The sequence below is a fragment of the Myodes glareolus genome, chromosome 16, assembly GCF_982192425.1.
Source record: "Myodes glareolus chromosome 16, mMyoGla1.1, whole genome shotgun sequence".
Classification (NCBI taxonomy): Eukaryota; Metazoa; Chordata; class Mammalia; order Rodentia; family Cricetidae; genus Myodes; species Myodes glareolus.
The window spans coordinates 41,754,610-41,781,926 of NC_142041.1; the positions used below are offsets into that span (position 1 = coordinate 41,754,610).

General features: G+C 39.8%; 1 protein-coding gene across 2 annotated transcripts in view; it reads right to left on the reverse strand.

The window, feature by feature from the left end:
* The window catches only part of Map3k7 (mitogen-activated protein kinase kinase kinase 7), a 61,447-nt gene extending 34,947 nt beyond the window's left edge, over positions 1–26,500 (reverse strand). For both annotated transcript variants that reach the window (XM_048420645.3, XM_048420644.3), the window contains exons 1-8: positions 26,229–26,500; positions 13,399–13,509; positions 11,098–11,163; positions 10,146–10,191; positions 8,687–8,825; positions 6,251–6,375; positions 3,598–3,726; positions 1,142–1,272 (exon numbers count right to left, since the gene is read on the reverse strand). In XM_048420645.3, coding sequence (XP_048276602.1) covers positions 1,142–1,272; positions 3,598–3,726; positions 6,251–6,375; positions 8,687–8,825; positions 10,146–10,191; positions 11,098–11,163; positions 13,399–13,509; positions 26,229–26,348 — 867 coding nt within the window. In that variant the 5' untranslated portion in view covers positions 26,349–26,500. The remainder of the gene's footprint in view (positions 1–1,141; positions 1,273–3,597; positions 3,727–6,250; positions 6,376–8,686; positions 8,826–10,145; positions 10,192–11,097; positions 11,164–13,398; positions 13,510–26,228) is intronic.
* Between the last annotated feature and the right edge of the window lie 817 nt (positions 26,501–27,317).

A 27,317-nucleotide genomic window follows, 5' to 3' on the forward strand; every position in this document is an offset into this window, starting at 1 on the left:
TTCCCTCCAGCGGGTACTGACATGGAATGACTTCTGTTTTGGACCAGACAAAGATGCGGTAGTGCTCCTTCTGGAAAGTGAGCTGTGGACAATGCCATGTTCTGACATAAGCACAGAAGACAGGAAGGGAAGCTCTCTAGAGGAGCACACAGAATAGAGGGCTAACTGCTCATAATTATATGTGACTTGGAACAGGGACATATATTGAAAATTGTTGCAAGGACTATTAGTCTGACAACTGGTAGTGAGCACTAGTGAATCACCTTTAGAGCCAGTATTTAAACATTAAGAACATACTTTATGAAAGCCCTCCTACGAACTGTGGACATAATACTAAAATTATTTACCAAACAATGCAAGTAAAAGTTAAAGGAAGATTGTTTTATCAAATTAGACAAAAACATAGGTGACCAGTTATATTGACTTACACATCTTAAAGTTTAGGTGTACAAACTTTGGTCAAAGTTACTTCTTAATTATTTTATTGAAAATAATCTATTTCCAATAAAAGAAAAAAACACCCTAAAATATTTGAAATAACCCTAAAGTGTTAAGATTTGTAGAGTAGGGAATTTGATTACCTTTAAAAAAGGATTCTTTTAAATTAAAAGATTCCATCAGACATAGAAAAAAGTTTAGTTTTTATTGGCATCTGAAAACATGCAGTCAAAAGCCAAAATAGGAAATATTAAAATTACTCAAATATATACCTCTTAAAATAGATCTCCAATATACTATAAAAATGACTGCATTTTGATGAAAAGCTGACGAACTTAGTTTAGTTCAGCTTGTTATTAATTGATCATATACATGTAGGCACTGAAAAGCTTTAGATGTCCTATACCAGCATCTCTCATCCACTCTGGTACCCAGGAACAAAACATTTATCTATACACATTAGTACAGGACAGCAATCCCAGAAACCTCGCCTACCCATCTTGTCATTACAGAGAAAGCAACATGTTCCTAAAGTAATGTTTTATCTTCTGATAATACGAGTAACAAATGTCTATTCTAACCTTAAAAGCAAAGGAAAATATAATACAGAAACAGTTCCCATTCCTTCATTTTAAAAGCCCATTAAAACTCGGTGGATGTTATAGTCACCCAAACCCAAAGCCCCTCAAAAGAAGGATTATACCCGCATCAAGTGAGTCATTATTTTCACAATTTCCTCCATTGAAGGGCGCTGCGAAGGGTCCTTAGACCAACAGCGGGTCATCAGGCTCTCAATGGGCTTAGGTAAATTTTTGATCAATGGTGGTCGAGTACCTATAATTAAAAATTAGAGAGATAAATGAATTACCTACCCAAAGAGCAGTGCAAGATTTTTATAGTTTATTTCCAACATTATCTGAATTAACTTTTTTTGTCTTTTAGTTTACCATTTATTGTATCCATATATATATTTTCACAAAGGGCAAACTATATCAAAAGTTTCTTTAAAAACTGTAACACATGGTGATAATAACAGTGAGAACTAAGACTACTTCACTTGGATGTAAGTGGAGACTGGCCTTTGTTTCCTGACTGCCCAGACCCAAATGATCACAAAGAAACTATATTAATTATAACACTGTTTGGCCAAGGGCTTAGATGTATTCCCAGCTATCTCTTACATCTTAAATTAACCCATTTCTATTATTTTATATTTTACCCGAGGCTTGTGGTTTGTTACCTCACATCTTGCTTCTTGGGCAGCTACACGGTGTATGCCTGACTCCACCTTTCTCCCTGAAGTCAGTTTACTTTTCCCACTCACCTATATTCTGCTCTGCTATAGGCCAAAGCAGCTTCTTTATTAACCAATGGTAATAAAAAAATATTTATAGCATACAGAGGGGAATCCCACATCATCTCCCCTATCTGTCTAAATAAAAAGGAAGGTTTTAATTTTAACAAAGTAAAATTACATACAACAAAATAGGTATCAAGCAAGAATTACAGTTACAATATTAGTCTATTTGTTATCTGGTAAAATTAAAGAAAATATTCTATCATCTATTTTATCTTTGTGAGTCTAAAGTTTTATAACTAATTTCTCTTTTATCATAACTAAGGAACTATATCTTTAAAAAGCACTTGAGAGGCAGAAGCTGGCAGAAATCATGGATTCTAGTTCAGCCAGGGCTGCAGGGTGAGACCGTCTCAAAACCTAAACCAAACTGTCAAAAGCATTCTTTCAACAAACAGCCAAGGCCAAGTGCATTAATTAAGAAAAACAAATAGCTGACTTGAGGCAAGATGAATTTTTAGACTACAAAACTTCAAATGTATTTGAAAAAAGAAATCTTTCATTTATACAAAGTGATCAACCACTGACTTCCTCAACCATGGTACCACACTCGCTGTTTTTCCTCAACTACGGTGTCACACTGCCCTCAACCAGTTTTCAGCTCACTGACTTCCTCAACTATAGCATCACACTTAACTTCCTCTGTCAAGCAGTATTAGACTCCCTGACTTCCCTCAACCATGGTGTCACACTCTGACGTCCCTCCACCATGCTGTGCCACTCCCTGACTTCCTTCCTATGCAATGCTATGCTTACTAACTTTCCTCTGCTGTACTGTTTACAGGATGAATTTACTAAGCCTGCAATGGCATTACTAAGCTTCTCCCACTCAAGAGTGACTTCAGATACAGTAAGGTCTTTGAAGGTTAATCAACAAGTTAGTTCTTTTACTCTGTCCCTCATTGACAATCATTTGCTGAAAACTGATAAAACTCCTGCACTTTCTACGATACCACAGGACATAACAAAGTGGGAAAGGAAACTGACAAAGCAGCTAAGATTACTCTGAAGGTTTTGCTTGGCCAGTCTGCACATGCTCTAAAGAGCCAGACAGGTGTCTGTTCTTTGCTCACCTGTGAACTAGGATACAAAGACTGGTGAGGGACCAGTGATGTTGTAGTTCCTTCACAAGAGTTTCTTTATCAAAGCAAGTGTGAAGGACCTATTAGTGAGGAAGATGTTCAGCACATCTGTGGACAGAAGCATCACTGGAGGCCAGTGAGACACAAAACTGTGCCCATTAAGTCACTGAGGAAAAGTGGGAGCACTTGAGTCAGAAGAACCTGTCTGAGGAGCCGAGCGCCATCACGTACTGCTTGTGGTGTCAGTACATCTAAGTACGGCTGAGAATATGTGTGCAGCACTAAATGTTGTGCCCTTTTGAGCTTAAGTAACAACTATTACCAGCAGATTTGCTATTTGTTTTTTCTCCTTGATGAGAGACTTGCTTTTCCAGGAGAAAAGGAATCTAGCTTCCCAACTGTCTTAACAATATGAGAGATTTCATTTATCTACGTTTTCAAAATGCTTTTCTGTCCCAGAGAGAGACTAAAAGTACTGGCCAAGTTCTAATGGTCCTTCCCTAACCAGTACGGTTGGCAGCTTCAGTCCTATGCTGAAGTTTCCATTCTCCCCACCAGAACCAGAGACAAAGAAATGGAGAGTGCTAAAGGAAGGTGGTCTGGTAACAAATAACTCTATTTTAATGTCAGATACACATGGTCTCTGGGGAAGAGGATGGGAACAGTTTTCCAGATACGAAATACACAAAATATATTAAAGGAAAATTTCTTTTGACAAACCATTATGAACAGCCCACATGATTCGGAAAGCTGGGCCACCGATTTCATCAAAGGGTTTCCGGCGTGTTATCACTTCCCAGAGGATAATGCCCCAGCTGAAGACATCACACTTTTCACTGTAATTGCTACCTATGAGAAAAGGCAGGGGGATCTTGAGACCTCTTTCTTAGGAATCACAGAAACCACTGGTCTCATAAATTACAAAGACAAAAGACTGTCATACTCAGAGCTGAGCAATTACTTTCTTAAATATTTTCAAACTACAGTCTAATGAATTAAATATAAACAATATACTCAAAATCCATACGAGAAAGTATTTTCTACTTTTTCAACAGGATGCACTGGCCTTCTTCTCTGTGTAGACTAATCTCTTTTATAGGCATAGTTTGAAACACCTTTATATTTCTTTCTGTAGGTTTTTAACTTCTTTTTCAGAAAAAGGCTTATTTTTATTTTATGTGCATAAATGATGTTTTGCTTGTATGTATGTCTATGTAGTATGTGTAGCAATGCCCAAGGAGGTCAGAAGTCACCAAGTACCCTGCATCTGGAGTTACAGACCTTTATGAGCCTTCTATGGGTGCTAGGAATTGAACCTGGGTTCTCTGCAAGAATAGTAGGTACTCTTTCCTTCGGAGTCACCGTTCTAACCCCTCAGTTTCTTTTAAGAATGCTCATTTGGAGACGGAAGCCAGGTCTTTTTCATACAAAGCATATGTTCTATGACTGAACTATATCCCTAGCTCCTGTAATTTGTTGCCTTAATACTTTTCCTGCTCTGTGACGAACAACATTCTTTGCTATCAGAGTAAAGCACTGTTTTGATTTAGTGGCTTCCTCTTTAATATATACAGCTAAAATTCTTGATTTAAAAATCACAAAGAAAATTTAAGTGATTAAAATTATGAATGACAAATGAAAACTAAGCAGATTATGAACAAAACTGTACTACGAAGATGGCGAATATACCAACATAATACATAGACCCCAAAAAGTCCATACCCCAATTATTATAATGTTAGATCTGTATGTAAAGAAGCACACAATAGCTGCTGCCTGATGACACCTTTCAGAAATGTAGAAATTTAGATGACCTAATAGTCGGGGCATTGTTGCCCTCAAAACAGAAATGATGCTCACTCTGCATCACAAACCTCTCTGCTGTATTTACTACAATACTGCACCACTGTAATGTACAAAAAGTGACATTAAGTAAGTGACTGAACTATTAGAAATTGCACCTGCATTATCCTGATGGAAGAAAAAGTATTATTTAATTTTATGTAATTAATATCTGTCGTCCAACCGTCCGTAACTGACTTTGGGGACCAACAGTGCTGGTCAGCTGAAGAGCGGCACGGCACCCCCTTTCTCTGGGGTGGCTCAACACAAAGCAGCAAAAAAGTTTAAAATTCACCATCGGGGGTGGGGGAAGAAAGAAAGAAGAACAGAGATAAAGAAAAAAGGCAAAGTTCTATCTGGTGGTGGTGATGCCACATCTTTAATCCTGGCATTGGACAGAGGCAGGAAGATCTCTGAGTAAGGTCAGCCTGGTCTACAGAGCAAGAACCTGGACAGCTAGGCCTACACAAAGAATGAAAAAAAAAAAGGCAAAGTGCCTAAGCAGAGTCTGATTCTTGAATGTATTTTGAGTACTGCAGCATTCATACAAACAGAGATTCATAGAAAGCCCACTTCTTTAGCTCAATGTTTCTCATTTAAAAGAGGACTTGATGTTTTCGTACAGAAACTTACATATACGAACTAATCTTATGACTTCCGCGTGAGCTATGAAGATGTGAAAGAAAACAAATGTTGGCTTACCCTCTACCAGTGGATCTCAGTACTACATTGGCACCCAGTGACTTGCAGTCTTTTTAAGGCATGCCCGCTTAAACCTCAGCACTCTTAATTAATCAGTGCAAAGGCACAGTTGATTCTCCTTACTTGGGGCATATACAGTCTATTAAGAAGTCTCCATAATAATTGAACACTGCTCTCTATAGGACTATGTGTCTTTGTTCACGACAGTTTTGTCAGTTAATCAATATAGGACCTTGTCTTATGTGTGTGTTTAAAGACTGTTCACCTAACCCTCCATAGCTAATTAGTGTCAGACTCTGGCACTCGAGAGCATGTCCGAGAGAAAACGCCCTAATATGTGTTTTTATGTATCTCCCATATTCAAAGCCTTCTTGTATTTAGGCAGCACTACCCCTGGGGTATAAACAGTAAAATCACCATGACCACCTACAAAAGGGAGAACATGGATCTGAATAAACTGCAAAAGGATCCCTTATTTACCTTATCAGGGAAACAACCTTGGAGAGTGCTGGGCATGACTCAGAATGTGTTCGACTGTTATGAGCACCTTATGTCAGGAACAGCTGTGAAAGCATCTCACTAAAGATTAGCAAACAGACAACTTCCCCATTACGCAACCTGTGAACAATGAGGACTGGTTGTTCATGTGTGAATCTGCACAGAAAACGCCAATTTAAGTTCTTCCATAAAATTTGGGATCTTAGGCTATGTTCACTAAGACCCTCTTATGTGCTATTCAGAAGTACACTATATATAGTGTTACAAATGCATCCTGGATTTACATGAATCAAGGCAGATAACCGGCCGTATCTTGCTCTTGTGGTTGTACCTTCAAATACTTCAGGTGCCATCCAAGCAGCACTCCCTTTATTATTGGTCATGTGTGTCTGGATATCACAAGCTGTACCAAAATCGCAGATTTTTAGAACTGTCCCTCCTGCAACCAGCAGCAAGCTATTGTAAAAAAATTCAAAAGTCACAAAGTCAGTATTTGATTTTAGAGTAAAGAAGAGATAATCACAGAACTGGAAATAGCTAAGTTAAACGAATGCTATCATTAAACTTCTATAAAATGTCACTGGGTCACTGTAATGGCCTAACAGTTTAGAGTTTAGAGGAATATGAGAAAAAATTAATGTAGAGAATTCAGGGACACCATCATATTCAAATTTTGATGTTTCTCTCTTTCTTTAGTTCCGGGACATTCCCTGACCAAGCGTCCCTTCGGCTAAGCTAGACCAGGTTGAAAAGCTTAGTGCAGCACTAAGGTGCCCTGGAGTGGAAGTTTAATCACAAACATTTATTCCTCAAAGAGCAGTGGCACACAATAAAACAAATGATCTAACTGGAGATAAAGTAAAATAGATCAATACAGAAGGAAACCAATAGTATTAGTTTATTTGCTTTTGCAGTACAGGAAATTGAACCATGGGTCTGTGTATGCCAGATAAATGCTCTATCACTGAGTTATGACTATGGACCAATGGTTCTTATTTTATGTGTTTATTTTGAAGACATTTCTCAATATTTAATCTCAAAACCATTTCTGAATGCGTAGGGGTGGGGGTAGGGAGGAGAATGAATCTTGTATAGTTACAACAGCCTAATAAATACTAGGAATGTTTCAGAACTTCAGCTGTCTAAAGTGCTATGACTCAAAATTCAAATACAACTACCAGAGAGTATCCTTTTACCTAAAAATTTTACTTTTGATAACAAACAGAAATAGAGATGTGTAGCTTGGTCAATCTGAGGGACCCTTGACAGTGTGGCCAGGATCTATTTCTGGTGCATGTGCTGGCTTTTTGGAGCCCATTCCCTATGGTAGGATGTTGTGCTCAGCCTTGATGCAGGGAGTAAGAGCTTGGTCCTGTCTCAACTTAAGATGCCAGGCTTTGTTGATTCTCCATGGGAGGCCTTCCCCCTTGGGAGGAGTGGAGGAGGGAGAGGTGAGCTGGGGGAGGCAGGGGGATCAAGAGAAGTGGGAAGAAGAACTGTGGTTGGAATGTAAAATGAAATTAAAAGAGATATGTCATAAAATGTGCATAATCACACTGTAGTAACTAACTATTCAACAGAAAGCAAATGAAAACTCCTAATTATAAACCTTATTAACTTCTTACATGTAATATTCTACTTAAACTCTAACTAGAGATCTAAGAAATTCTCTTGTATTCAATGTGATTATAATAAGCAGATAAGTCACTATTCACAATGCTATACTACCAAACAATTTTGTCATATTTCAACTTCTGTACGTATGTAATTAACAACAAAATTTCTGTCTCACTATTCTTGTTGAGATTCTCATTCTACCTTTTAAAGGCTCTTTAAGTGCCAGGAGTCTTACTCACTATGGAGAAATCTGGGCTGTCTGCATCTCTACCCAGATTCAGAAATGCTTCTGCTCCCTCTCTAAGAACAAGAACACCACTGCACAGTTCTGCAGTGTCTACCATGTGCAGACCCTGCTCCTGTTAGGAATGCAGCAGAACAGTAAGTCAGACTTGTCTCTCTTCTCAGGAGCTATTTTATACACTACAAGTACAAAATGAGACTTCCAGGCTAACAGATTTTAATTATTATAATGTAAAGTTGGAGTTAATAAAAACATCCCCCACAGACAGCATTCTAACGTATAAGTTTAGATAAACAGCTAGATGATAAACACTAAGTAAAAAACAATCATGTAAATAAAAAGGGAAGAGAAAGTCAAGAATGACAGTTACCTTATATTGGGGGTGGCAAGAGGGGAGATGTGGTAATATTTTGTTTGTGATCCAACAAATGAAGCTTGCTTGAAGATCAGAGTGCGGAGCTAGCCACTAGTTAGCCACAGAAGCCAGAAAGTGATGGCACTTACCTTTAATCCCAGAACTTGGGAGACAGAGGCAGATGGAGCCCTGTTGAGTTCAAGGCCAGCCTGAGCTACATGAAATTGATCCAGTCTAAAAGAGAAACAGAGCCAGGCGGTGGTGGCTCACACCTTTAATCCCAGCACTAGGGAGGTAGAGACAGGAAGGGATATGGCCAGGCAGAGAGAGGAATATAAGGCCGAAGGAGACAGGAACTCCCTGCAATCAGTCTAAGGACTTGTAGAGACAGGAAATCCCATTAGGTCTGAGGATTTTGTGGAGGTAAGAACTAGTAGCTGGCTGCTCTGGTCTTTCAGCTTTTGCCCCCTATTATCTCTGGGCTTTTATTATTAAGAGCAATTAGAATTAACGTTACAGGGAGAAGCCAGTGTCACACCATTAAAACTTACTTTGGAGGCTTGAGGTCCCGGTGAATTAGAGCTTTGGGCTGCATGCTGTGCAGATAAGCCACTCCTTGGGAACACTGTAAACACCAACTCATGGCATGGGCAGCAGTGTAATAAGGCAATGGTTCGGCACCATGCAGCACTGCAAGAAAAAGGCACACCAAACTAAAAGGAACTTTATTGCACATAACAAGAAGCACTATAAATGCAAGCACCATAAATATCATCAGAACACACAAGTGAATATTCTCTCACAATATTCTAGTCCTGCCTCTAAGCCTTTTCTAGATAAAAACAACAGCATATTTAAGACATTTTAGTGGTTAACTCCCATATAGTTGTTCAAATAAAATTAATAAGCACTACTATACTTTTTAAAATTGAATATCTTTTACACAATCACATAAATTATAAGCAATTCTATTCATTATGAGAGAGAACTAGAGAAACAGTGAAATAAGATGATATAGATTAGATGCTTACTACCATATTGTGTATTGTAACTAAAAACTAATAGCTTCTCTCAAATAAAATTAGATAATAGCATCTACATAAATTACCAACGAAGAACATACTTAGTGAATGTAACTAAACATTTGTGTAAAATAATAGTAACTTAAAAGCAAATGCTGTCAATTTTAGAAAGCTTACAGGGACAGCTCATGAATATGAGGTTGCTAATTTTGGGACGAGAGTTTTGTTCCACAAAGGTGATACCAGCACAAAAGTTCTCTTTCATGGCAACTGTGTTGGTTTGAATGAGAAGAACCAGCACAGACTCATATGTGCAAAACTTTGGCCTCTATATCATGGAAATGTTTGGGAAGGATTAGGAGGAGGAAGCATGCTGATGGAGGCAGGCTTTGAGATCTCAAGCCTCAGCCATGCCCAGTGTGCTCTCTGCCTCCTGCTTTCAGGTAAAGATGGGAGTTCTCAATTGCCCCAGAAAACATGCTTGCTGCCACAATGCCACACCCTTTGGAACCCAAGCCCAGTTAAACACTTTCTTTAATAAGTTGCCTTGGTCATGGTTATAATAATAGGAAAGTAACTAAGACATTATAATAATAGAAAGAAACAATTTAAAATGTTCTCTGAAGTGAGTTTTCACCATTTTATGTTTTGAAAAGAACACAAAACAAACCATGGTGAAATGATGTACAGCTAGGGTTCTAAAATGAAGGCTCAAAACTAAAAGGATAGAAAAAATGTCTGAACATATTTTAAAATCCTTAAAAAGCAACTGTTACTTCAGGCTTTGAACATAATAAAAATATTGTTAACTCGAAAAATGTATATAAATGCCACAGTATCTTTCTTGCCTTAAGTCCTTAGCCCAAACAACAAAATGAACTCTGTGAACTCTGATGGCAAATTGTGAGAACTAGGTAAATTAGTTTTTATTAAAAGCTCTCCAGTGGCTTCAATCTACTAGCTAAAAGCAGGTGTCGCTGATACTCACCATTGTACAAAGAGCCTCCTTCAGCATATTCCATCACAAGACATACCTAAGGGAAACATGCCAGAATTAACTGAAGTGACATCGTTGGGCCCTCCCTGCACATAACTTTGCTCAACTGTCTGACTACCTCTGACCACTACTATGAGAATTACACCAACAGAAGGAACAGATACATGTGATCTAAGAACCTGTCTTCTAGGTGCTTGTTAAGAGTATAGGTACATAGGTATAGGTACATGTCAGAGTGGATCACAAGACTTTGGGGACCAAAATAGAATCATAAGACCTTTCGAGGACCTTCTCCAGTGCCAATAAAGACATGTAATAGGGCAGAGTGTCTAATAAGAAGGTGAGTTACTGACAATGCAGGTTGGAGAAAACAGAGAAAGAGAGGGGTACGCACTAGTCCGTGACAGAACAGGCTTTTATTTACATGGGGTCTAGTATAGGAAGAGCCCAGGGCTTGCTTACAGGCTGTGGGAGTTACAGGGCAGAAAAGAGGAAGGGGGAGAAACTGAAAAGTTTCCTTTAGTGGTCCCTCACTGGTCACAGTCAGGTTAGCTAAGGACATAGGCGAGTGGTAACATGAGGAATGTGGGGGGATCTCTCTTGGCCAGCAACGACTGGGGTCCATAGTAGTAGAAGGAAAGAATTTAGAAACAACATACTTTAGTTCTGGAAACTAAACTAGCTTTGAAGACTGTTGTTATTTACTCAAGATGAAGGAACGTTATGAAATGATGTGGCCAAGGCTAACAGGTACCTGAGACAACTCTGCCAAAATACTGCTCTGTTAAAAGACTAGACGCAAATGAAATGCAAGAAGTGTGACATTTTCAGAAATAAAGCTAAGATAGAGCAGATCGAATCAGCTTCATATAGTATATAAACTGTACATAGTTGCCACATTGTTTCCTATAGGCTTATAGATAACAACAAGAGAGACACTTACTGGATTCAAGCAGGCTCCATACAACTTTACAATATTAGGATGGTTCACACGTGACAACTGCCGGAGCTGTAACAAATTACAGATTCTTAAAAAGTGCTAGTTTTTGAGTACTTATTTTACCATGTTGTTCAAATCTTATTGTCATACAGAACATCTATTTATAGTAACTTCTCTTTAGCAAGTGCGAGCACTATGGAAATTCCTAGTGCCTGCCTGGAATCCCTGTCCTACAGTTCAAGTGGGAACACAGATATAGTCAAATATATTAAGAGAGAAATCATTAAACTATGCACAAAGTGCAATAATGGGAGTGAAGAACAAGTCAGGATAAACAGAGAGGAAACTAGCTGCCAAAAGTCAGGGCATTATCCCAGATGTGGTACTGACCAAGTTACCCACACCAGAAGCTGTGTTACTTTCATTAGAGCTACAGGTGATCAGTTTACCTACTCTGTGTTCCTGGATTTCTTGACTCTGAAAGCTAGGTACTATTACTTCCATTTTAAGTATGACACCGCGAAGTTACGTTCCAGAGAGAATAAAACAGCTGTTAAAGAGTCCATAGTCAGGATTGGAACTTCAGTTTATCTAACACGAAATACACATTCTTTCTCAATAGCGGCCCCCAATTCCTTTTTCTCTTAGAGTTACTACAGACAGTTGGGGGAAGGGGGTGTTATCACTCAGCTGTACATTTGACTAGCATGCCTTAGGCTCTAGTTTCAATGCAGAGTAAAACCCAAGTCAAACTCTAGCACAAATGAGGTGAGGGGCCCTTCCTGGGAAAGACTGACATTCCAACTTCTGGTTTTAATCTTCCCCGAGCCAGTAATTACACTGAGGCTGTCGTCATCTCCCGGTCCCACACTTCAATTTCTACAAAGCAGCTTTCTCACAAAACAGCGTCTTGCTTTTCCTCGCTCCCTTGTCCTCTTTGCTCCAGTCACATGCTACTGGCTCGTGCAAAGCTCACTCAGGTCTCTTAACCTTTCTATCATACGCCACTAGACAGTTTTCTTTACAGTTGACAGTCATGAATTTTTTGTCCTCATAGAAATTATTATACATTTATGTATATAAATAGATTCCATCTTGGTAAAACTCAACATTTAACTTCACATAGCACATTATTCAAGCACTTATTCCTGTTTTCTCTGAATCTTATAAAGTATGTGAAATTTTTGTTGTTGTTAAACAACAAGGCATAAACTCAGAAGGATGACGAGAATCTGAAATGAGATAATAGGATACAATTTTGGAAGTTGACAAGCTAGAGACTAGTAACAACTGACCCAGCAGACCTAGAGCCAAATCATAAAGAAGCAATGAAAACAAGAGAACATATTTACTTCACAAAGGCCTGTTATGCAGAAGAAATGCATAAAGGGTTTACCAACAGACTTGCTTAGGAGACAGGAATCACACAAAGCAGAATTTAGCTAAAGGATCATTGCCTCCAGTACCCCAGAGATAAACAGTATGTTAGCAGCCTGCTGGAGATAAAATTTACAATGCTGGATGTAAATGTTTGTTCATCAGGATTCACCAGCGGCTAGGCTCACCCCCAAAGAGCATGCCTCTAACAGGCAGTTCAGGGGGCAGAGCAGGGTTACAACCAATGTCAGTCCTGGGCTGCCAGAAAGCCATCAGATCTCTTCCGGAGAAAAACGTCATTCTGCCAGATGGGCAAGAAGACCCTGATAACAACTATTTGAAAAGAAAAACACTAGTGTACTTAAAATAATTCTGGTGCTGTATAAATCTCGCATCTACATAAGTGGCCAGACTTGCAGTCTCCTGTCTTTGTTTAAATAGTTCAAAATATAACCTGGGACTGGAACCTAAAAGAGATTTAAGGGTGACGGCACACGTGAAACATAAAAACCTACTGTGTGTATAAGTTAGTCAAAGTCTTCCATTTGACGCCAGCTCCTCTTTGGGTGTTGGCCACAGCTGACCATGCCTTTTCAGTAAAGAACTTTTCCTCTATTACTCCTGAAGGGGCTGCAGTAGTTTCTGGCTAGAAAGGTGTGTTATTCCTACAACATTCTAAGAGAGTCTTTATTTTAGGTAATGGGAAAGGATACCATTTGAAAATTAAAATACAATACCTTGAAATAGATTTGGAGTGTGTGGATGGAAAACATATTCCATCCACATATGGTACTACCTTCAGTTCAGTCAAATTGCTGAGGTTCATGTACACAGAAAAGTGAAGACTGAGGGACAATGTCTTTTATCACCTTAAGCTGAGAGTAGCTCTGGTGCAGAATGACGGACAGAAAGGACATCGCAGCTTACCTCCACAATGAAAGCCTTCCTCTCAGATTCACTTTCTATCTGTTTAATAGCAACATCTTTTGCTCTCCACTTAGCTTTGCAAACTACTCCAAAGGCTCCTCTTCCGACCACCTTAGTAAACAAACAAACAAACAAAAACCCCAAAATTAGAAGTAGGCCCAGTTCAGTATGAGACTGGTGATTTTTAAGCCTCATCAAAGGTTTAGAAACCATCACTATCTGAATTTTCTAAGAATGAATTTTTCATGAAACTGAGGATGAAACTGCAGTTTTAATCTTTGAGATAAACCTCTTCATTCTCAAGCAAAAACAAAAAATACAAGCAGATATAAAGCAATTTCATAATCACAGTAAAAAATTAAAGGCAAAATGAGTGAGTAGAGAAGTGGCTCACAAAAGGAAAGATAAAAAAGGACATATGACATTCTAAGAAATTAAAACTAGCTTTCAAATACCAAATATGGGTAGGGAACAGAGGGAGAAAGACTAAAAATATATATGGTAAAAGCGTCATTATGAAGTGCCCACACAATGTGTTATTGTCTATACATGAAATATTGTTAGGAAGGAAAAACAAATATGGTTATATGCAACAACATGGATGAACTTTAAAAAAAAAAGTAAAAAAAAAGAAACCTTGACCCTTGATATTACATATTTCAAGGTTCATTTATAAAAGCCTACGAGAAAATCTAGAGAGAGTGAAGAGCAGCGACTGCCTGGGGATGGGAGGAACTGGAATTGTAAACGGGTACTGGGCACCCTGCCAAGGTGAGAACATGTTTGAAAGTTAACTGTGAGGGCTGACAACTGGATGAATTTGCAAAAGTCATTAACTCACACTTCACATGGGTGAATTTTATGACAGGTAAATAACTTACTACTTTTAAAAATGTTCTGAAAATAAAGATCAACCATATGCCATATTATTGCTAAAACTAATGGCTATTATGTGAGCACATTGCTGTCAAGCTGTACTTGGACTTTTTTTCAAGTATTTTTAAAAACAACAGAAAACAAAACTAAAAATTAGTTTGATATCTGTGAGATCAAAACGTTTGGACTGTTACTATGAAGGGCACCAGTTAAGCACCATCATCTCCAGTCTCCCCCTCCTATGTATTTAGGTCTGTGGCAAGGTCCTTGTCTTAGGCAAAAGTCCATCTCCACTCAGAATACATTTTTACATAGTTTCTACTAGTGGGCACAGGGAGACTGCTTTGTCCACATCCCTCTTTACACAGACTCAAGAGGATGCTAATGTTTTCCTCATGTTACACATAAAACATGTAGCTTTAAATAAGCAAACTTACTCTCTCAAGTCTACATTGGAAACAAACATTAGAGCACAGTTAATGGAAGGCATCCCAACCCAATAGAATGGCAGTGGTTCCAACACCAGAAGAAATCAGTTACGTGGTCCCTTGGTAAGTGCTTCATTTTAAACAAATTTATGTAAAACTCCTCAACAAGAAAGCTGACTGTAGCTAGAACGATCAAAAGGTTGTTTTAAAAAATCTGCATTGGATCACTTCACAGAGGAAAAAAGGGGAACCACACTATGGAAGTAGCTATAACCTGGGGCGCATGGACAATCTAGCCATGGCTCCAATTCTATCCCTTAAGTCATATAAAGCAATGTGAATATTTCTCATAGTCAATGTTCACCATAAGATAGGCGCAGTTTGGTGTATTTTTCATGCATTAGCACATCGAATCCTGTTCCATTTTAAGGTAAGCAGTCTCAGGATTACAACTTATCCACAGCACACAGTAAGAAAGTATTCAGAGGTAGAATCTGAAACCTACATCATGTAATTATCACATGCTATGAGCTATACACAGCTTAAAGGTAACCAGGCAGCCTCTAGGCAAAGTCCCAAGTAAGACAGGCTCATTCGAACTTTTTTCATTCCTTTGTCCTGGGCACTGACAGCACACTGTCTTGTTCTCCAAACCTCAACAAGAACAAGAAAACAACACTGGTGATTTACACTCACAATCCAGTTACTTTTACAAGACTGGGGAATTAGCTTGAGTGTGAATGTGCCTACACACTCACTCTTATTGCTAGGTACCTGACTGCAAGATACATTAACAACTGAGCTTTTTTCTTGGCAGTAAAGTGGAGATGCTTCTATTTTCCTTAATGATCATCTACGGAGTTCCTAAGTTTATCTATAGAGATCATAGAATCAGGCACTTCCATAAACATTAAGTGCTCAGAGTTGGGTGTGAAATAGTGTAAGGAGCCGAAGTACTCATTTTTCTCATAGAAAATTAGCAGCAAACAGGTCCTACAAGGTTTCAACTTCATGATCATAATAAACTAAGATGGTACACACAGATCAGCCTACCTATTGACATTATTAACCATGAATGAATGATTATAAAGCAATTTAATACATTCCAACCACATACCCAAAGATGAACCAAAGTGACTAGTATTTAGTATTCTAAAGGATGCCAGATCCCAAATGTTACTTGCATTTGCGGATTATATACTTGTCATAATTGTGTTGAGTATGTATGACTGTTTGTGATCCACAAGTGCCACCTAGTGATAAAATGATGACTGTGCTTCAAAGTGTGAGCAAATGGGCACATAACAAACTCTATTAAGCTTAGAGAAATCAGCTTTACAAAGCAATCTGAAATGGTCACATTCATATCTGAGAACCCATGGCCTCAAGAAATCTCCATTCTCATTTGAGTCATAGATTACTCCACATGCACAGTTAAGCAACAGTTCCTAAATAATAGAGAAAGGTAACATGTCAAAGTTGTGTGCAGTAACTGAAACAGCTGATAGAAGTAACTTCGTGATTTCACAGGAGTCGGTTTACAAGTGTGGAGCCAGCACTTAAAAAGTCATTATATTTCATTTTCTCATATGGCATTATTAGGAGTAAAATATTAGACATCAGGATTAAAAAGAAGAAACTATGTAAGAACTGACTTTTTGTGAGATGAAAAGTAAGGTGGGAAAGAAATCCAAGGCTACATAATACTAGTACTTAGATTTTTTCTTTCTAGCACTTAAAAAAAAAACTGCTTAAGAATGCCCAAGGCAGGCACTAACAATAGATTCTACAGACCTCACTAACCCCGCTTTCTACAACAGGCTTAGCGATTTGGAGATTCAACGGTAAGAAGCAGTGCAAACCTTTCCCATCCACACTCTTCCCTTAGGTTACTGGGGCAGACAGCCTCACAGAACGTGCTCTATAAACACGGGCAGCTACAAAGGCAGAAGAACAGGGGCAAGGATGACATATACATAAAAGGAGCAGGATAAGTGAAATTAAAGTCTGACCACAGGGAAGAGGCTACTGAGGGAGGGCTGAGACCTGAGACGGAATGACAGCTGATCAGTCACAGACCTTAATGAACGTGCAGCTGAATTTCTGAGGAAGGATGGCAGTCAAGGGAAGCCCGAGTCAGCAAGCAGGAAGGAAGGTCTTGCTTTAGTGATAAAAGTAAATTGCAAACTGCATTTTACTTCTGGAACATTTCTTGAGTACCTAGTACATCAGAAAACAGCTGCTATTTTTTGTTTTTTACAGCAGAAATGGAAGAACTGAATGTTGTTTAGTTAAACTGACAGCATCAAACTGGAAGAAGCCTGTCAAAAGTAGAAAACATGCCACAACTAGCAATCATCTGTTTTTTGAAGTGTCATATTCAACAGGTTAACTGTGGAGAAGGGATTTTTAAAAGGACTCCACCCTTTCATAAACAAAGTGATTGGGATTACAGAAGTTTGCACATAAAGGGAAGGAGTCTCCCTAGACGGCTGCCTTCAGTCTTCACTGTCCTTGTATGTCTTCACCACTTCCCTACTGTGGAGTTCACAGCTTCTTCCCTTGAGTTCAATCTGGCAAGAATGGCTTTTATCGGCAGTATAATGGATGCTCAGGAATCTTCAGAACCAGGTCTCAAGAAGCTTTAGCAACTTCCATTTCCTTCATCTGAGAACCCAACATCATGAGATAAATGCCCACTTGATACAGAAAGGCCACAAGGAGAATGGTTGGGCATTTGCTGAGAGTCCAGCTGAGGTCCCAGCAGTCAGGGGCACTACTCTGTCAGGCATGAATAAGTCACCTTAGATGACCTGTCCAGGTGACAGTAATATGTACCAAGGTATATGTAAACAAGCATGATCATTTTGGCACAGCATTTTGACTTTTGGAATGAATTCAAACAATCTGACAGGTGTGAAAGACATTCGTTTGTCTATAGTAACCAAAAATTAGAAACCAAAATGTTAAACATTAGAATACTATTTGAAAATAATTCCATCTTAGTCTCCTTCACCAGCTCTTTTTCCTCTGTCCAACTCTTAGATCCTACTACTTTTCAGGCTTTGCCTTTGTTGCCTATCCTGTCCCCTCTCCATTTGCTCTAATCTCAAATCATCCTCCCAAAATCCTCCCAGCCAGGTGTTTGCCCAAGCTCAGGAGATACTGTCAATTGCCTTTACAAAGTGTAGACACTTGTGGTGGTTTAAATGAGAACAACCTAGCCCTATAAGTTCCTATATTTGAATGCTTGGTCTTTAGTCCTTAGCTGGTGGAACTGTCTGGGGGAAGGATTAGGAGGTGTGGCCTTGTTGGAGGAGGTGTGTCATCACAGGGGTAGGCTTTGAAGTTTCCAAAGCCCAAGCCAGGCCCAGTCTCAGTCTCTGTCTCTGCCTCAAACTTGTGGCTAAGCTATAAGTGTTCAGTTACTGCTCCAGAGCTACACTTGCCTGCTGTCAAGTTTCCTGCCACGATGGACTTACTCTCTAAAACTAAGCAATCACCCAATAAACTCATTCTTTTATAAACTGCCATTCTTGTGATATTCTGGCAAAGCATGTGGCTGGTTAGCCTTTATCCTAAGAATCTGCTTGAGGTTAAACTGAAGACTGTCTAGTATTGACTTAGTTGTGTAGTTACTAGTGACCTCTCTTAATCAGAGTCACAATGAAAAAGAGCAAGCCGGGCAAAAAGAAATACAAAATGCGTAGTTTGACTAGAAAAAAAGAAGTACCAGGAAATACAATGTTGGAGGCGTGGTTTGTACTGAAAGAGATAAGGAGAGGTCTGATTAGGAATGAAATAAAGAGAGTGGTGTCCTACTGAGTAGGTAAGGCCCTACTCAGCTAATTCTGTGACTAACAAAAATGGATGCCTAAGACATCTTCTAAAGCTAAGAATATGATAATCAACAAAGAAAAACATTAACAAATCAAAGTGTATGCAAATCTGGAGGGGGCCAGGTTCCAGCTCAAGTCTGCAACAGAACTTGACAGCTGTCAAGTAAAGAGGTTGTAGAATCATCCTCTGGAAAGCCACTAACAACAGGTGTGTGGCAGGGGAGTACCTGCACGGAAGCCTAGAGAGGCTTCTGTAGGAAGCTGTGAAAAGTGTAGACTCTATTGTGATGGAGACCCTAAGATGTGGGAGATGCCAGAGCTGTGTGATGGCTGCTGAGGAGAGAAATGGAAATGGAGCGGAGACAGCCCAAGAAAGAGTAGGAAGCTGGAAGAGCCACCTAAGAAGCCCTTTGAAATCAAACACAGTTTGCTCTGCTGGGTTTCAGTCATGTTTTGTCCCAGAATTTCCTCACTATGTCCTTTTCCCTCTCTTTTGCAATGGTTATATTCTGTGCCACTGTATGTTGGAAGTATGTAATTTGCTTTTGAACAAGGGTTTATAGTTAAGAGACTGCCTGGACTATCAGAAGTGACAATGGGTTGGGCTTTAAAATGGTAAGTGTTGAGACTCTGAAAGACCATTGGGACTTGAAGCTCAATTCAAGTTGGATTAAATGCATTTTGCATTATGATATGCCTACAAGTCTATGGGGACCAGAGGTTGAAATGTGGTGGTTTGCATGAGAATGGCCCCCACAGGCTCATAAATTTGAAGACTTGGTACCTAGCTGGTGGAACTCTTTAGAGAAGGTGTGACCTTGTTGGAGAAGGTGTGTCATTTGGAGTGGGGCGGGGTTGAGGTTTCAAAAGTTTCTCTCCAACTTGCCCACAAAGTAAATCCCTCAGCTTCTTCTCCAGCACCATGCCTGCCTGCTTGCCTACTGTGTTTCTCGTCATAATGGTCATGGACTCACACTTTGAAACTGTAAGCAATGTCTCCAATACATTCTTCTAAGTTTAGAAAAGTAACTAAGACAGTACTATAGGGACTACAAAGGTCTAGCATGTCAAGTTAAGGCTTGCATGGCTAATACTTTTACCCAATGAGACATCTCTTTGGCCAACTCAAGTTCAAGCTCGGAAGCCACACAAAAAGCTAGATGCATTGGCATGAATAATAATGCAATCCCAGCACTCCTAGAGGAAGATGGGAAGCAGAAGGAACAGAATTGTCTAGAAATATGTAGCATAGCAGTAGAAAAAGAAAAAGACAGTCTCAAACAAAATGAAAGGCAAGAATCGACTTCTGAAAGTTGTTTTTAATCTCTACATGTGTTCTGTGGTGTGCATGTGTGCACTCAGGAACAAATAAATATTTAAATACTGACTCCATTATCTGTCCCTTACTTTCAGCATATCTCACTTCCGTTGACCTTAAGATGATTTACAGACTGTGTTATCTACTCTAACCTAATCCTCACATTCTAGAGTTTTATTTGGAAAGAGTTTATTAAAACTTGCGCCTTAATCAGATGTTAGTAAAGAACTACAAGTTAAAGTCACTGACTCTTTCATTGAATTAACACACTATCTTCACATGTTCTATAATGGGCCACACATCCTACAACATACCAAAACAGAATAAGTTTTGTCTTACCACCAAAAAATGATCAAAACAACATGTAGACTATTCCCATTACAGGACTCATTAGTTAAGACAGTGTACTTCCAGGGATGGAGAGATGGCTCAGTGGCTAACAGTAGGACTTAGGCTTCATTTCCAGAACCCACATGGAGGCTCACAACCGTCTATAACTCCAGTCTTAGGGGGAACTAATGTCTCCTTCTCACTGCCGTGGGAACCAGGCACCTATCTGGTAAACAGACATATATGCAGGAAGAATTCTACACATAAAAGAAAATGTAAAATGATAAAAGAAAGTCCACTCTGTCTCTCTTAGACCGATAATGCAAAAATAAATAAATACATAAATAAAAACAAAACAAAAAACCCACTTTGCTGATGGAGGAAATTTTTACAACTGGGAGAATTAAAAAATAAGTTTATTGGTAGCAAATTTTATTTTTATATTAATTGAGAATATAAAATGTCAGATCTTTATGAGAGAAACTAGTCTGCCTAGACTATGAAAAAAGCAAACCCAAAACATAAAAGAACATTATTTCCACTGTTAGAAGGGCAAGTCAATGTTACAAACTGCAGCTAGCAACTCAACAGAGTGGCACACAGGTAACTCTTGAGATACCGTGATAAACTGAGGGAGACAGACAATAATAAGTCATACTTTATGTGCTACCTCACTTCTAGTTCAAGTTCACAAATAAGAGAAACCTTTGCAGACTGTATTCATAACCGAATAACATAACAATTTCTTTATCAGTTTTAATTTCTATACTATCATGAACACATTCTCTACAAAAAACAATTTTCTTAACAATGTAGAAAAGAGAACACGTCAAAGCTGCAAATATCTATGCCACCATACATGTTTATTAAAAATGGTGAACCTGCAAATAAATTTCAGGTATATTTCATGATCTCTTCCTTGTAAAACCAGAATAGAAAAATATAAAGACATTGATTTTAAAAGCATTTTCTTCTAAATTAAAATGTTTTAGATTCTCTTGTTGTATGCATTCCCCCCCCCCCCGTGGTTTAGTTCTTTTGGTTTTTAAACTATTAATTTAGCTTCAAAAAAAATTTCAAATTTAATTCTTAGTAAGTCAATGAGAGATGATATATAGAATATCACCATGTAATTACTACTAAAGAAAACAAAAAATAATTAAAATATTAATTTCTTTGGCTGGGGAAATAGCTCAGTTGGTGAAGCATTTACTCCACAAGTATAAGGACCCAAGATCAAACCTAGAAGCTAAATTTAATATATCTGGTATAGTGGAACTCATAATTCCAGCACTGGGAAGCAAAGATGGGCAGGTCCCCGGGGTTCACTGGCCACTTGGTAAGTTAGTCACTCGGTAAGTTTCAGGACAGTAGGAGATCCTGTCTTAAAGGAGTGTTGATGACAATGGAGGAAGAACACAGGTTGCCTGTCTTCTGGATCCCACAAACGTGTATACAGGCGCGCCTACAAAGATGTGAACATGCACACAGACAGCCCAGTTCTTCAAATATTCGACATTACCCCTTTTCTTCATCCAAATAAGATTAAAAACCAACCACTAGATGCCTAAACTAAACTAAACTAAACTAATGGAAAGGGTTGTACACTCTTGTGCTCCTAACATGAGATGATTCATGTTCATTGTCTCCATTTTATTTAGTCAGTTTGGTCTGGCTCTATCCTATGCCCTGAGTGAATGGAGCCCCAACTATGGTGCTATCATTCTGGCAAGAAATCGGGAACAAGACAGAACAAGCGTAGATCCTAAGTTCATTAGTTAGAACGTGGCGTCTCCAACTCTTCGGAGCCTCAATATCTATTAATAAACTGTCACGGAGAGAGCTGCTGACAAGACGGGCCTGATAACAGAAAAGCGAAGCTTTGGTTGCTCTGCTCTTCTAGTCTTTTAAGGCTCGCCATAAAATGTCTTCCCTGTCAACATCTAACTCTCTAGAACTGTAAGCCAAAATCAACCCCTCTTCAAGTTGGTTTTGGTCGTGATATTTTATCACAGCAATGTAAAAGCAGCTAATTCCACACCTGACCCACTTAATGACATGCTCGGATTATTTGTTCGGCTACATGTGGACGACACATAAATAATGTCTGCACCCAATTTTTTATTTTAGCCATTCCGATTTCTACTGAGCTCACACAGAAAAACGTACTGATTATCTTTGGATTTCCATAACCACCCACTAACAACCACAGACTCAGTTTATTCAAGCCCTATAATTTTAGGCTCTCCTCTAGAATCAGTTGCCTAATAGTTTATAGTCACTGCTAAAGTTCTTTTTACATAGTCTTATCCTAGTATATTTTAGCTTTAAAAACAAAACCTTTTCTGTGTCTCTCCAATAAAACATAAGGACACACATAAAGAGCAATTTACATGTCCAATATCCTTAGCTGTGGTCACCACTCTGGGACTCCTAGACAGAGTAACCCTATAAATACAGTCAGTCTACTGAAGTGAAGTCCACCGATGACTTCACTTACTTACTCACTTACTTACTTCATTGTGACTTACTCACAGCACTTGGCTCTTCATAGGGTCTTTTACCCCTGCTAAATATTTGCTACATATAATGGGGAAGAAGGGCATCGAGACTGGGAAGAGTCAGATCTCATTGCCTGTATAAGTGTTGGCTTAGGCAAATTATGTAAATTAACCCTTGGTTTACTACATATAAGAAAATCAGATGTGCATTTAATTCTCATAATTTTCTGTGATAATTTAATTTACTGGCTCAACAAATACTTAGAGAACCTTTAGGTACTATGTGATAGGATTAGAAATGTCATTCAATTACAGGTAAGTGTCACAAAGGAGAACAGAAATAACAAAGTCCCAAGCTGCTTAGCAAAAGCTTCTCTAGGGAAGAAACATTTGAGATGGAACTTGAATGGTGAGAAGGAACCAGTCATGTGATGCTTTGGAGGAAGTGCTAATAGGCAGAGGAACAAGTGCAAAGACAATTATTCACTAGTGATATTTTGAACCAAGCGAATTTATATTGCACCTAGCTTCAATTCTGTCTCCACTTACTAGAGCTGCTGTGATTTGCCAACAGTCAAGTTATAGCTTCTATGTTTGAGCTATATCATATCTACAACTCTGACATCATAATTCTGAAAATGTAACTAACTCTAAGATTCTTCCATTGAGCCTCAGCACACTGCACAGAGAAGAAAATGTTGGCTGCAGAGGACCAACTCCTATGAAGGAAATCAGTATTTTGTATCTTCATTCCTAGAATAGGGTTCCACTATGGAGTACTGCAGTGACATTCTAAATCTAGAGGAAAGAACAAAGGACTCATGAGTGAGAAACTTCAAATTCCTAGCTCTACCACTGATTTAAGAGTTTGGCAAACCAAACTTTATAACCATGAGTCAGTATCTGTGAAATGGGGTCTGTCTTCCCAAATCCATTTCTTAGGATGATTATGACTGTCTAAGAACTTCTAAATGTACTGTGGAGAACAAGGGAACACATACATTTTATTACAATTGGAATAGACATCTAATGATCTTGTCCAATCTGTCAGTATTTAAGAGAGAAATTATAGGTCTCCAAAATGAATGACCTGCCTAAATATAGTCTGGCATAATCAATACAGCACCTAATTTTCTATATACTCAATTTAATATTTTTTTCACCAAACCACATTTTTTAACCATCCCACCCTCAATGCAGTCTACAGTTAATTCTTTTTGCTCAAGTACAAGAAGGTTAAAAACTGACTTTTTTAAAAAAAATTAAGTACCCACGTAGATCTCGGAGGCACAGAACTGATATAATTAGCCAGTAGTTAAATTCTGAAAGTGAAGAGCCACAATGCTAAGAACGCAATGATGAAAAGCATCTGTTGTCTTAGAAATGCGTATCTACTAAATGAGTCCACATCTGGTCTAGAGCTAGACTGTTTTCTTAAACCACAGCTTCTAATTATATTTGTGTAATGCTGATTCCAAGGTACTGTTATTGAGATATTAACTATGTGGATCTCTTATCTTGCTTTTTGTGTGCTGAGACTGAAGTCAGAACCTCAAGCATGGTGGGCAAGAATTCTGAGTTACACCCCAAGCCACTATTTTCTTAATTTAAAAGGTGATATAGTTGTCCATATAAAACACTGAAAGCAATGTAAGATTGTTTCTGTATTGGGTCATCTTTCTCTTTTTCTATTTATGATGTAAACTAGAGGTGGAATGGAAGTTGAAAAATAGCTACCGAGTGCCCAAGGTGCACCACTGACTATACAATACTGTTTAATATGCTCAAATGAGGACTACAATGGTAATTATGTAGTGCTTTTGACATCAGAAAGGCCTGAATTAAATCAAGAATATGAAAATAGACTAGACACTAAAATGAAACAAATTTTAAAACTATACCAGCTTTGGGTTGAGAACATCAAACTGATTTCTGTCTCCCTTAGCAACTGGCAGCCCTCAATGACGCAAGAACGTGAGAGCTTTAAGAAGTACTGTGCAATAAAGAAGCATGCCCAGTAAGTGTGTGAAAACAAGTGGTGGACCACGAAGTACGAGCTATTATTATATAACAATTTGTAGTCTACAAGCATAGCAATTCGCCAGGGTACATGTAAACACTTATTTAAAAACTGCAATTCTTGTATAATGACTCACTGAAGTTTTTAGTCTTAAAAAAGAATGTTATCCATGAAAGCTGGATCAACTAACTATCTGCTTCTGAAAAAAGGAATTATCTTAGCTTCAACGAGGGGGGAAAACCCCACATATAGAATGTTTTCCTCTTTCCAAACAGGTCTTCTTTTAGCACGTGACCTTAAAGCAGGTCACCCTTCTTCTCGGGAACCTATTTCCTAACAATATGTTAGATACTATGCTGGGTTTTCTGCACCCACTGTTTCGCTGGGTTTGTTACACTTACAGAGTAGCAATTACTCTCATCTTACAGCAAAGGAAACCAACATTCGGGGAGCAGAGGGAAACCAAGTCACACAGTGGCCTGTACTACACACTGAACCTTCTTGTCTTAAACCTTGCCCTTCCCACCACACTTGTAAGATAGCCATAGTATTAATGAACACGGGATCTCTAAAGTTACTCTTCGTGATAAAGAGATATCATCATCTCTTAGCAATCATCTAAGGTAAAAATGTGTTTGTTGAATGTTAATTAGCTTGAAACTTTAACTCCTTACTACACTGGTTTAAAAACCTTAAAGGCAACTCAGTCTAGATTCCCATAAATCGCACAGTATGGTGTAGAAAACACAAAGTGCTTAAAAATAGGTAAAGGTCATAGGAAATGCACATAAGTATTTCTAACCAAAGTTTTAAAAGAGTTCTAAGCTGCATTTTAAATACACGTGCGCAAGCGCGCGCGCGCGCACACACACACACACACACACAGAGTTTTTCTTTTGTAAATATGAAGATTCTTAGAACTGACACCACTGTGGAACTGAAAAAAGGTGATGTAGTGAAGACACTCGGAAACGTCTGTTCTGAAATTCCGACTGAAGATTTCATTTATTCGGTTTTTCTAACAGCGACTTCTGGTGTGGTGCTATAGTCCGGCAGTCACCATAATCATTACTTGCCTCTTCAGAACGTGCCACTTTCGTAGTTCATTTCAAACGTCTCTTCACAACAGCCGCCTGTCACTGAAGAATGGAATTCATCTACATTGGCCCAACAGGGGACAGAACTACTCTATGGTATCCGAGAAAGAAGAATCCCGAAGCGCGGAAAGCGCCGGGAGATGGTCTCTTTACCAGCCTGTCCCGAGCATCCTTTGGTATCACACACCACACCAGAAGTCACACACACGCAATCTTGGCCTTTAACACCACGACCAGGAAACCGAAACTCCGCAGCCGCCAAACTTCGCGCGACCTATTTACGGATAATCGAACCACGTCTGTAAGCAGGTCTAGAGTCACAGATCCAAAGTCAACCACTAAGCCCGCCCGGAAGCCGCCGCCTCCCGTTCCCCGACCCCGGGCGGCGGCGCGGGAGGCTGCAGGGCCCGGCCTCGCTCACCTCTTCCACCTCGATCTCCTTGTAGTCGATCTCTTCGAAGTTGAGGACCTGCGTTGGCGCTTCGATCATCTCACTGGCAGAAGACGAGGAGGAGGACGAGGCGGCGGAGGCTGTCGACATGATCCCCCGCGGCGCCCGGGGGGCCGCGTCCGCCCACCGGCCCGCCCGTCGCCCTTCAGCCCCGAGCCGCGCCGCCCCGCCGCCGGGCGCTCCGTGGCGCGGGACCGACCGGGGCCACAGCCGAGTCCCGGCTCCGGCTCCTCAGCGCTTTCCGTCGGCGGGCCCCGCCCACCAGACTTCCAGTTCCGGTTTGGACTCGGAACTCGGTGGAAGGCGGCGACGCTAGAGGAAGCGGACGTGGGGGGATGGTTTGTGACTCGGACCGAGAGAGAAGCGCCGGCTTCGGGGCGGAGTGGGCGAGGGCGAGCGTGGAGCCGTGGGCCCGTGGGACAAGTTTCGCGAGACTTTTGTGAAAGGGCCTCGGCGGCGGGGTGGTACCGCGATACCTGGCGCGGTGACGCAATGAAAGTGCGCGCACGGAACTGGCGCGGAGCAAGGCAGAAGGCCGTCCGGTTGGTCCCGCAGGAAGCAGCGGGAAAGATAAACTGTGGCTTTTTGCTTATTTTTTGGAGCTGCGTCGTACCTTCCCCGCCTCTGTCCTGAACCGTCTGCAGACAGGCAGGGTGACGTTCGCGTCGTGCTCTTTTGGCGCCTCTTGATTTTCAGTCTCGCTCGTGAGCTGTTGAAGAAGCTTTCAAGCTTGGCCAAAATGTTTCCGCGCTTTAGGATTTTGCGGCATTGTGCCTGTTCCTTTGCTCTCCTAAGTCTGTGAGGGATTCGAAGAAAAAGCAGTTAATGCGAGCATCCTGAGTAACACAAGTAGGAGTGCTCATTGATTGAAGTTAACATTGTGGTGTCAGACAGACAAAATTTCACACAAGTCGTAAGGCCATTAAAATTGTTAAACTTTGTTCAGTTACTGAGACGGTCGCCCACAACAGCCCGAAGAGTTGGTTTTGAGAGACTTCCCCCTTGTGCAAAGCTGGACCCTTAGACACAACAAGGAAAAAAAAAATGCTAAGAAAAGCC